Source organism: Marmota monax, unplaced genomic scaffold, assembly GCF_021218885.2.
Source record: "Marmota monax isolate L192 unplaced genomic scaffold, Marmota_monax_Labrador192_F-V1.1 WCK01_AAM20220418_F8-fsc00024, whole genome shotgun sequence".
In the NCBI taxonomy this organism is placed as follows: domain Eukaryota; kingdom Metazoa; phylum Chordata; class Mammalia; order Rodentia; family Sciuridae; genus Marmota; species Marmota monax.
The window spans coordinates 20,165,754-20,177,786 of NW_026695224.1; the positions used below are offsets into that span (position 1 = coordinate 20,165,754).

Consider the following 12,033-nt stretch of genomic DNA (forward strand, 5'->3'; position numbering starts at 1 on the left):
TGTGTAACTGATGTGATTCTGCAATCTGTATACGGAGTAAATATGGGAGTTCATAACCCACTTGAATCAAATGTATGAAATATGATATGTCAAGAACTATGTAATGTTTTGAACAACTAATAATAAAAATTTAAAAAGAAAAAAGAGTTAGGGATGTGGCTCAATGGTTAAGTGTCCCTAGATTCACTCCCTAGTACCAAACAAACCAAAACAAAAATTATCAATTATAATTACTATTTCTTGATAATAAAACTCCCATTTTATTGAGCAATGTGGTAGGCACTTTGCTAGTAGCACATTCTTCCTAATAATTCTTGAAATGTGAATTATTAGCTTTATTCTCTCATAGACTTGGCTCAGGGAGCTTAAGTACTATCATATTGTTAAAACGCCACAAATACTGAAACTTACATTTGAATCCCTGTCTATCTGAAATTTAAATTGTCTCAAATGTTAAGTGATTTCTAAAAGAAATTGTGATTGATGACTTTATATAATCTTGCCTCTGTAAACACAACAACCTAGTAATTTTGTAAAGCCTGTCATATGTAAGATGGTAAAGCCAGTGTCTTATTCTATTTTAAAATTCATGTCCTCTTTTTAAGTTTCTTTGAAGATAGATTATTCATAGGGACAAAAATATTTCAAATGAATCATAATTTAATTTTAGGCTCATCAGTTAAACTGTGATTTGTGGCAGTTCTCAGACTTGGCACCTCTTGCCAGGGATCTTAGCTTTTGATAGACTTAGATAAACATATCCAGACCAGCTCTTCTCTGTTTAAAGATAATTGACTCTTTTTTTTTTTTTTTCCTTAAACATTTCTCAAATGTAGAATTATCCCATTTATCTGGGCAAGAGGAAAAGCATGAAACTTTAATTTCTGATGGAAAATAAGATAGGATTGACGGTTATGGTTGCAGGCATTTTAGCTTCTATGAGAATATGGAACAGATTGATTCCCTGAAGACCATATTGTATATTTAAAAGTATCTATAAATACTTTTGAAATAGATTTGTTGTTATTGTTATTTGTTTTGGTATTAGGGATTGAACCCAGGGGTGCTTTACCAGTTAGTTGCTTCCCCAGCCCTTTTTATTTTTAATGTTGTAGATGGACACAATATCTTTATTTTATTTATTTATTTTTATGTGGTGCTATGCTGAGGATCAAACCTATTGCCTCATGTATACAGGGTAAGTGCTCTACCACTGAGTCAAAACCCCAGCCCTTTTTAATTTTTATTTTGAGATAGGGTCTTGATGTGTTATCCAGGGTGGCTTGGACCTTGTGATCCTCTTGCCTCTGCCTCCTGAGTCACTGGTATTTTAGACATATGCCACTATGCCTGTCTGGAATGGGAAATGTAAGATTTTTATCTGTTATTGATATAATCATTATTTTTAATAACTAATACATTTATATGATTCCATATGCTAAAAGTATGGTACATAGTGAAAAATCTCTCTGCTAAGTACTCAGTTGTCCTCTATATGGACAGTTGGAATTAACAAACCAATTTTTTGGCTATCACTCCAGAGTTATTTTATGCATTTATAAAGTTGATAATATTTTTCCACATTTTTACTGGGATATTATATATTATTCTGTACTTTACTTTTTCTATATAATATTGAATCTTGTATATTCAATAGAATATATTGCTCTCCTGTAACATGAAAGAGTCCTTGGATGATTTTCAGGGGCGAGGTTTCTGGAGTTTTTAACCCAGTGCCTCGCACATGCTATGCCTATGTTCTATCATTGAGATACAACACTATTCTGGAAGGTTTTGTTAATTCCAACTGAACCCACAGGTACTCTATCAATGAGCTACATTCCCCAGCATTTTTTATTTTTGAGACAGGGTCTCCCTACATTGCCCAGGATGGCCTTCCAATCCTCCTGCCCAGCTTCTTGAGTAGCTGGGATTTTAGGCAGGCCGGTAGCAAGTTTGAAGCTAGCCTGGGCTATTTAGTGAGACCCTGTTTCAAAATAAAAAAAAAATAGAAACTGCTGGGGATGTAGTTCAGGGGTAGAGCACCCTGGGTTCACTTCCCAGTACAGGTAAATTTTTTTAAAAATCAGGAATTGTGACTCCTCCAAATTTGCTCATTTTTGTCAGTATCATTTTGGCTTTTTGAGATTCCCTGTGAATTTCAGGGTGGATTTTTCTACGTGTCATAGACTTTGATAGGAATTGCATTGAATCTGTACCTCACTTTGAATGGTACTGTCATCGTAATAATATTAATCTTCCAACCCATGAACATGGGATATTTTCCATTTTTTTTTTCATTCTTTAATTTCTTTAATCTGTGTAGTTTTCATTTTAGAAATCTCCTGCCTCCTTGGTTAATTCTTTAGTATTGTGTTCCTTTTGTTGCTATCATAAATGGAATTGATTCCATTATTTGGATTATTCATTGAAATTATGTTTGTTGATTTTTTTATCCTGCAACTTTGTTGACTTATTATCATTAACATTTTTGTGTGAGGGGGTCCTTTAAAGTTTTACATGTATAGATTGAATAGAAGTGGCAAAAGTGAGCATCCTTGCTTTGTTGAGGGAAAAGCTTTCACAGTTGAATATGTTAGCTTGAAGGTTTTTCTTACATAGCCTTTATCATGTTGAGGAAATTTTTTTTTATTCCTAGTTTGTTGTTTTTATCTTAAAGAGAATTGAATTTTGATAGATGCTTTTCTGCATCAATTGAGATCGTCTTGTGTTTTTTCTCTTTCATCCTATTAATGTGATGTATTACATTGATTTTCATATGTCAAATTATCCTTGCATTCTGAAAGTAAAACTCATTTGGTCATGATGAATAACTCTTTTAAAGTGGTGCTAAATTCAGTTTGACTAGTTTTTGTTAAGGAATTTTGCATCTGTATTTTTAAAAGATATTTTTTTTTCGTCCCTTGACCCTTGCAATGCTGGGGGTTAAATCCAGGACCTTGTGCAATACTCTACTACTGAACTACACTCCAGAATCTCTTGTAATGTCTTTGGTTTTGACATCAGGGTAATACTGGCCTTGGGATAAGTTAGGAAATGTTTCCTCCTCTTTAATCTCTTGGAAGTTTCTGAAGAATTGGTGTTAATTCTTCTATAAATGTTTAGACAAAGTTTTTGTGATCAGGAGAGGTGAGTGAGATATATTTTAGATCTGTCACTGCTGCTTCAAGGAAGTATAAAGATGTCTGAAAGACTGCATATTTCTATAAAGTACCGTCTGAAATTACCACTGAGTTAGCCAATTCACCAAAGCCACTAGTGTCTGTTGGACTATTAGTTTGTTCCTGCATTTCCTTCATATAATTTATGTGCTGATTTACGTAGAATCACATGTCTCACGTAAGTCTGTTTTGGAGGATTCCATTGTAGAGATTGGGCACACTTAGAGAGGATGCTTTTGAGGGGGGGATATTTATTTATTTATTTGTTTATTCAGTCTCTAAAATACTTTGCACATACTGGAATCTTTAAATTAACCCTGAAAACTATGCGATTTCTCAAATTTAATAATAAAAAAACTTGAGACGGAAAAATGTTGCCTAAGCAAAGGATTTCTGTTTTTTTTTGTTTGTTTGACTTTACTCTTTTAGCAGGATGAGTTTTATATAGATTAACTCCTTTGTTTTTCTTTTGTCTGCTTAAGATGAGGGTACGAATTAGTGTTTACAGAGATTTTTCTCTTCCAAAGTTTGTTTCTTTTGTTTGAAGTTATACAAGAATGGCCAAAAGTAATTCCAAAGCAGAAGGTTTGAGGAATTGCTGATACTTTTATAAAAACTATTATATTTAAAACTGAATTTATACCTCAAGATCACTAAAAGCAATATTTGAGCTCTTTTAAATTATTGCCTTTTTTTTTTTTTTTTTTAAACTGGGGATTGAACCCAGGGATACTTAATCCCCAGCCCTTTTTATATTTTGTGATAGGGCCTTCCTAAGTTGATGAGACCTTGAATTCAGGATTCTCCTGAGCCTCCTGAGCTGCTGAGATTACAGGCATATGCCACAATGCCTGGCTAAATTATTACCTTTTTAATTAGAATCATCCATTACTTAAACTATTTGGACTCCAGTATTTATATTATCTAATAAAATATGGGGAGACATTTTATGCAGTTTTGATCGATAAGTAAATTCCTCTTGATTATTGAAGAAAACAGGCTGGGCACTGTAGTGGATTAAGTTCACCCTCTGGTTTGTTCCATTCAGTAGTGATCTTGTCTTCTTTGACACAGAGCAGTTTATGTCTGACTTGGAACACCAGCCATCAGGTTCAGCAGAGAAATGGCCTAACCACAGTGAGCTCTCATGTCCAGCTCCTTTCTGGAGAATCTAGAGGGTGAGTGTTGATTGAAATGTGTCATTGTTTTTGTGCCCTAGTCTTGATATTTGCATGCATTGGCTCAATTTGCATGTGCTACACAGGAGGGGGTATGCACAGGCACCTTCTTGGTAAAACCACTTGTTACCTTTGAAGCAATACTTTCACCTAGACTCTGTTTTTCAAATTAACCATATTTAAGCTCTTATACTTGTGCTTATAATTTTAGTCTGGATTTGAATGAAAGGCAAGTGTTTAATTAGATTTATTAAGAAGCAGAGAGAGGCTCCATATGTATGATTTCTGTAGTTTGGATGCTCGGTAAATTTGGTTGTTAATCAAGTGTGTTAGCCTGTTTATTGCTGGTCAAGTACTCATTCTGGTTAAGTTTTGATGTGGGGTAGTATGGAATGGAAATAAAGCAGGAAGTTGTATCCACTTTTCAGAGGCAATCCAAAATGTTTATCCTTGGCCTATACTGAGTCCCATGTTTGTACTGTTAGTTCATCTGGGACTTCACTTGGAGGGAAGCCAGCATACTGGGGAGTTAGTCTGTGAGGGGGGAGGCTACCCGGGCTCTGGACCTCAATAGCTGTCCAGGAACACAACTTTCCCTATCATTGAGCCCTAGTCTTGGTATTTGCATGCAAATACCAAGTTCTTCAAGTACTCTCAAAGACACTTAAAGTCTGTGCTGGAAATTGAAACATACTCATTGTAATTCTCTAAATGCCATTTGAATTTCATTTAAATATGAATTTAGTTTTAGAAGGGGCCTAAAAGTTTTAGAAGTATGTCTACATGCAAATTTTAAGGATTTTGAATCTTCTGTATTATTCATCAGAGAGAGCACCAAAACCCTGACTTCTTCCAGAAGCTGGACCTACCCTGGTCTCACATCATTCTTATCTGATCATGAGAGGAATAATAGTGGTGACTAGATTCCTGTATGGGGGTATGTAAAACTTTCAGGAGATTTATAACCAGAAGATTTGAAAGAATTTTCTGATATTATAGGTAAGAAAAGCTTCCAGAAAAATTAGTAGATAAATCACCCTAGTCACATCATAGCCAAACCAAGACTAAACCTTATTTCTTTCAGTGTTTACCTTAGTGCTTTTCCCATGTGTGAAAACATTGGTCACTAGTAATCTTGGTAAAAAAGAAGTGTTGCTGTGAGAGCATAGAAACAGTAGTGTAAAAACATCCTTTTAAGATGTTAAAGCCCCCAGATGTGGTGGCCCACACCTGTAAGGTTCAAGAGTCTGAGGCAAGAAGGATCCCAAGTTTAAGGCCAACCTCAGCAACTTAGTGAAGCCCTTAGCAATTCAATGAGACCCTGTATAAACAAAATATTAAAAAGGGCTGAGGGTGTGGCTCATTGGTTAAGCATCCCTGAGGTCAGTCCCTGGTACTAGAAAACAAAAATGTTAAAGCCTTGAAAGAAAGAATTAGATATAGGGGGGAAATGTGGAGGTCTAGTGTTTGTTTGCTTGCTTGCTTTTTTGAGATGGAGAGACTTACCTATGTTAAGCACTGATGAGAAACATCAAGGAGGGGAAGATGGATAGATTGAGACTGATAAAAGATATAGAGAATGAAGAAAATTGATGGAGCAGGTCATGAAAAGGACCCTAGAGCACATGTCATAGAATGAATCCTATGGATTTATAGCTCTGAAACCCAGCTTTGTGCCCCCTTGAGGTAATATAGATTTGGAAGTCAACAGTTGACAGGATTTTTTAGAGAAAATAAAGGGATCTTCTGATAATTCTAAAATATTTTTGAGGGACTGAGGATGTAGCTCAGTGGTAGAGCATGTGCCTAGCATGCATGAAGCCCATATTTCAGTTCCCAGCATGGCGGGTGGGCAGTGGATGGCAGGGTGCCAGGTACTCTCTCAGACTCACATTGACCCAAATTGAAAAGAACAGCCTATTTTTTCATGTTTCAGTTTTTGCTGATAAAAAAAGAAGTACACACCAATATTTGAATATTCTTTCAAGTACCTGTGTACTGTTTTCCTCAGCTGGAGCTTTAATGTTTGTAAAGTGTTTTGTTACAGACAATTAAAAAAAAAAAAAGATCTGACATTACACACATCAAAAGTTTCTTAAAAAGAAAGGAGTCTAGCTGGCCGTGGTTGGTGCATGCCTGTAACCCAGAAGCTGAGGAGGCTGAGGCAGGAGGATTGCAAATTTGAGGTTGGAGATGTAGCTCAGGCAGAGCACCCCTGGTTTGATTGCCAACGCAGGAAAAAAATAAAACAAATTAGTTAAAAAGCTGAGTGCAATGGCATAGGCCTACAGTCCCAGCTACTCAAGAGGCTGAGGCAGGAAGATTGCTTGAGCCCAGCAATTTGAGGGTAACCTGGGCAACATAGCAATATCTCATCTCAAAATAATAATAGGGGGTTAGAAGTTTAGCTCAGAGGCAGAGTGCTTGCCTAGCTGGTAAAGCCTGGAATAAGGCCCTGGAGTTCTATCCTCAGCCCTGGGTGGAAAAAAGGAATAATAATAGTAACAATAACATGTCAGTTAAAAACCTGGTCTGAGTTGGTATCTTGCTTAAAATACATAAGTATCCTTTCTGGGTTCCCATTATGGTGTTGAGTTTTATTTTTATTAGTATAAGCTAAGCTAATGTAATGAAGATCCTAAAGTATAATGGTTTAATCATATTAGAAGTTTCTCTCAAACCTTATGGTAACTCAGATCAGAATTCCTTTTGAGTTATTGTTTCTTCCTCCTCTAAGTTTTGTCAAAAACAGTCATCACTTGCAGGCTGAATCTTAACCTGAAGCAAGGTGTGGGGGAAGGGAGGGAAAGAGAAAGCCAAGCAAGTGATGAGAAAGATGTAAACATTAGTGTTTTGCTTATCATACATTGGAGTTGGATTTCGGTTTTGTACCAGGGATTGAAACCGCGGATGTTTAACCGATGAACCATATCCCCAGGCTTTTTTATTTTTTCTTTTGAGACAGGATCTCCCTAATTCAGGCTGACTTTGAACTTGCAATCTTCCTGCCTCAGCTTCCCAAGTCTCTGGGATTACATGTGTGCACCACCGTATCTGTCAACATTGGAGAAATTTCAATGGCTATACTTTAGCTACATGGGGAAAGCAAGGAAATCTCGTCTGTAGCTGAGCAGCCATTGTGGCTAGTTAAATCTCAGTTATTAAAAAAGAATAAATTGAGACAGCAGGCTACCATAGATATCATCTGAATTTTTCTTTTGGCACTGGGGATTGAGTGCAGGGGCATTTTACAACTGACTGAAATACATCACCATTCCTTTTTATTTTTTTATGTTGAGACAGGGTCTTGCTAAGTTGCTAAGGGTCTTGTCAAGAGGCTGATCTCAAACTTGTGACCATCTCCTTAAATTAATACCCAGAGACTAAATTACACCTTTAATATTGGGGTTTTAGAAAAGGAAGAAAAGATGAACTTGAGGTCTTGGCTGGTAGCTCAGTGGTAGAGCATTTGCCTAGCATGTGTGAGGCACTGGGTTCAATTCTCAGTACAATAAATAGATAAATATCCATCAACAACTAAAAAATATTTTTTTAAAAAGATGAACTTGAGGGCTGGGGATGTGGCTCAAGCAGTAGCGCGCTCGCCTGGCATGCGTGTGGCCCGGGTTCGATCCTCAGCACCACATACAAACAAAGATGTTGTGTCCGCCGAAAACTAAAAAATAAATATTAAAAAAAATTCTCTCTCTCTCTCTTTAAAAAAAAAAAAAAAAAAAAAGGTGAACTTCACAAAATTCTAGTGAATGTTCATTGTAGTCTTAAGGGAAAATAATATTTTGAGCATGGTGGTGCTTGCCTATAAATCCCAGCTTTTCAAGAGGCTGGGGCCAATGGAAGGATTACAAGTTCATGGCCAGCCTGAGCAATTTAGGATGAGACACTGTCTCAAAATAAACCTTTATAAAGGTCTTAGAGTGTTGTTCAGTGGTTAGAGCCCTTGCCTCCTAACATGGGTTCAATCCCCAGTATCACTTCCCACCTTTCCCCACCAAAGGAAATAACATTGAGTCTCATAGTACTCAAAATCGTTTACTAAAATGCTCATTAGAAAGTGCTTTTGGAGTTTTGTGTATGTAGCAATGTGACAAAGTGGGAGTGCCCTGGATTACCTTGACTTTTCTCATTGGGTTGTGAGATTTCATACCATACTGTTTTTGTCAACTCTAACTTTGAATCCTTACAAATGGGAAATAGCTCTGAAGGAGAGGACTGCTGCTATGCAAGCACCTCATTGTTATATGTAGAAATAGCATTCCAGTGGACTGCTAATTTGAACATTGCTTGGAGGTAAAAGTTTTGTGTTTTTAACAGCAGATATTGTTGATAGCTCTGATTCTACTTCTGTTATGGTGGCACAGGCAAACCCAGGTGTTGGAGTAGAGGGAGTTGAGGATGGTGGCTGCCAAAAGTGGGCCAGATGCTATGACCTACATAATCTGTTAGCCCTGGTGTTAGGGGCCGTTGACTCTTTATTTTAGGCTTTTAACTTACCTTACTTTTTTTTTTTTTTTTTTAATGGTACTAGGGATTGAATTTAGGGGCACTCAACCACTGAGCCACATCTCAGCCCTATTTTCTACTTTATTTAGAGATAGGGTCTCACTGAGCATCTTGCCCATTGCTAAGGCTGGCTTTGAACTCACGATCCTCCCATCTTGGCCTCCTGAGCTGCTGGGATTACAGGCATTTGCTACCATGCTCTGCCCCATCTTACTTTTTAAAGGGTATTAGAGGCATAAAAAATTCTTTACTCTTCTACCAGTTCTTAAGTTGGCATCTACTTAGTGGACTAGGGTTTACATAAATCAGTAAACTCATGCGTATATACATTAAAGTTGAAGTGAGAAATGAAATTGCAAGCATTAATTTATTTTGTTTTGTTTTTTGGTCCCAGCATTTGAATCCAGGGGTGTGTAACCAGTGAGCCACATCCTTAGCTTCTCCCCCTGCACTCCCCCCCCCCCAACTCCTTTTTTGAGACAGGGTCTAAGTTACTTAGGGATTTGCTAAGTTGCTGAGGCTGGCCTCAAACTTGTGACTCTCTGGCCTCACCTCCTTAGTTGCGGGGATTGCAGGCATGCACTACCACACCTGGCTCAAGATTAGTATTTATAAGAAATAACGGGGCTTGGGCTGGGGCTGAGTGGTGGAATGCTTGCCTAGCATGTGTGAGGCACTGGATTTGATCCTCAGCACCACATAAAAATAAATAAAGGCAGTGTCCATCTACAGCTAAAAAAATGTTAATAAAAAAAAAAAAATTTTGTGTTTATCAAAATTGCTAATAATTTATGTATACAACTCTACATCATAGATTTGTTTGCCAGAAAAAAAAAAATATATATATATATATATTTTAATTCTTCAGTAGATGAACGCAATACCTATATTTTATTTATTTATTTTTATGTGGTGCTGAGGATTGAACCCAGTGCCTTTACACGTTCTAGGCAAGTGCTCTACCACTGAGCTACAACCCCAGCCCTGCCAGAAATATTTTTATTTGGTTCAATTGACAACTGAGTTTTGGCCAGTCCCAGCAGGAAGTCATACCTCAGAAATCCAGAGGTTGGAGGCTGAATTTAGAGCTCCCAGAATGAGGAAAAGTGAGGAAAGCAGAGGGCTTGAATAATTGATAAGTTGTGCTCCATTTATTGTTTTTGGTACTGGGGATTGAACCAGGGGTGCTTCACCACTGAGTCACATGCCCAGCCCTTTTTATTTTTTATTTTGAGAAAGGGTTTCATTAAGTTGCTGAGACTAGCCTTGAACTTGTGATCCTCCTGCTTCAGCCCCCCAAGTCTCTGGGATTACAGGAATGTGCTGCTGCGCCTGGCTCTCAATTTATTGTTAAAAGACTGTGAAAATACTCAGTTGCAGTTCTGATTTACTGCTCTAAGATTTTTGTTTTCATTCTTTCATATTCCCAAATTGTACTGCAGATTCAGATAAAGGAAAATGGAAATACCATGACATTGAACAGACTTTCAATTTATGTATTTATTTATTTATTTTTTATAGTACTGAGGATTAAACCCTACGGCATGTTACCATTCAGCTTCATCCACAGTCTTTTTTTTTTTTTAATTTTAATTTTTTGTAGTTGTGGATGGACAGAATGCCTTTATTTGCTTTTTTATTTTTATGTGGTGCTGAGGATCGAACCTAGTACCTCATACATGCCAGGCAACTGCTCTGCCACTGAGCTACAGCCCCAGTCCTCATCCACAGTCATTTTTAGTTTTTATTTTGAGACAGGATCTAGCTCATTTTCTGAGGTTGGTCTCAAACTTGAGATCCTCCTGCTTCAACCTCCCAAGTTGCTGGGATTACAAGCATGTGCCACTATGCCCAGCTTAATCAGACTTTTATTATAAATAGTACTCCCTGCTGGGCATGGTGGCACATGCCTGTAATCCCTGCAGTTCGGAAGGCTGAAGCAGAAGGATCACAATTTCAAGGTTAGTCTCAGCAATTTAGTGAAGCCCTGAGCAATTTAACAAGACTTCTGTCTCAAATATAAAAAAGGGCTGGGATGTGACTCAGTGATTAAGCGCTCTTGGGTTCAATCCCTGGTATCTAAATAAATGATACCCCCTGCCCATTTCAGAAAAATGATGTTTTCATCCTTACCTAAGTATTCTTGGTAAGTAGATGAATAGTGCTAGATATGGACCCTCAGTGGCTTGGGAGGCTGAGACTGGAGGATCGCAAGTTCAAAGCAAAAGCCAGGTGCTAAGCAACTCAGTGAGACTCTGTCTCTAAATAAAATACATAATAGGGCTGGGGATGTGACTCAGTGGTTGAGTGCCCCCGAGTTCAATCCCTAGTAAACCTTAAAAAAAAAAAAAGACCCAGAAAATAAAATATCTTATGGTTTGAAGTACTCACCTTTTTTTTTTTTTTTAAACAAAAGAGAAAATAAGGTTGAGAAGTGTCTGAGTGACTTGGGTGAGGCCACCTCACCAACTGGTTTTAGAATTGAGATTCATATCACCCAGCTGGCCCCAGCGCCAAGGCTTCTTTTGTACTACCCTGCATCACTACCCGCCCACCCACCCAGCTCTGCCTTGCACTCATCTCTGTGAGAACTGAGATAAGAAGGAGCAGAGTAGCACCTTATTCCATCTCAGGTGAAAATGTGTGTAAAGTACCATTTTAAATCAGCTTTGATATTTTAAAATCTGCACAATGAAATAAGAATTGAAAAAGATATGTTTCATGGTAGTCTAGAACATCTCTGAAATGACTAATCATGGAAGGGCAATAAGTGATAGCCAAAGATGACTTGTATGTGAACTGGGTGCTTGCTTATATTTTGGACTTTTTGCCACTGCTATAAAACTAACCTAAAATAGACACTGTTAAAATCAGATGTCATGTTTTAATATTAATAACATTCTCTGGCTGGATGCCTGTAATCCCACTGACTCGGGAGGCTTGATACAGGAGGATCCCAAGTTTGAGGGCATTCTGGGCAACTTAGCAAGACCCTATCTTAAAATAAAAATTTAAAAAGGACTGAGCTAGAGTGCCCCTGGGTTTGATTCCCAGTACCAGAAAGTTGTTAACAATCGTCTCTGATCCCCTTCCTTCCTACCCAATATTTTACTGTATTAGTTCCACATAGCTTCTGAGTGATTGTATTAAAT

At 37.6% G+C, this 12,033-nt stretch overlaps 1 protein-coding gene across 4 annotated transcripts in view; it reads left to right on the plus strand.

Annotated features, from left to right (window-relative positions):
- Positions 1-12,033, plus strand: part of Nfatc3 (nuclear factor of activated T cells 3) — a 101,183-nt gene that overhangs the window by 83,645 nt on the left and 5,505 nt on the right. Inside the window, exons 10-11 of one of the 4 annotated variants that reach the window (XM_046434690.2) lie at positions 4,257-4,360; positions 5,187-6,304. The exons of 2 other annotated variants lie outside the window; for them this stretch is intronic. In XM_046434690.2, coding sequence (XP_046290646.1) covers positions 4,257-4,357 — 101 coding nt within the window. In that variant the 3' untranslated portion in view covers positions 4,358-4,360; positions 5,187-6,304. Of the gene's footprint in view, positions 1-4,256; positions 4,361-5,186; positions 6,305-12,033 lie in introns of those variants that run through there. One more of the 4 variants, XM_046434689.2, reaches the window with a different exon arrangement.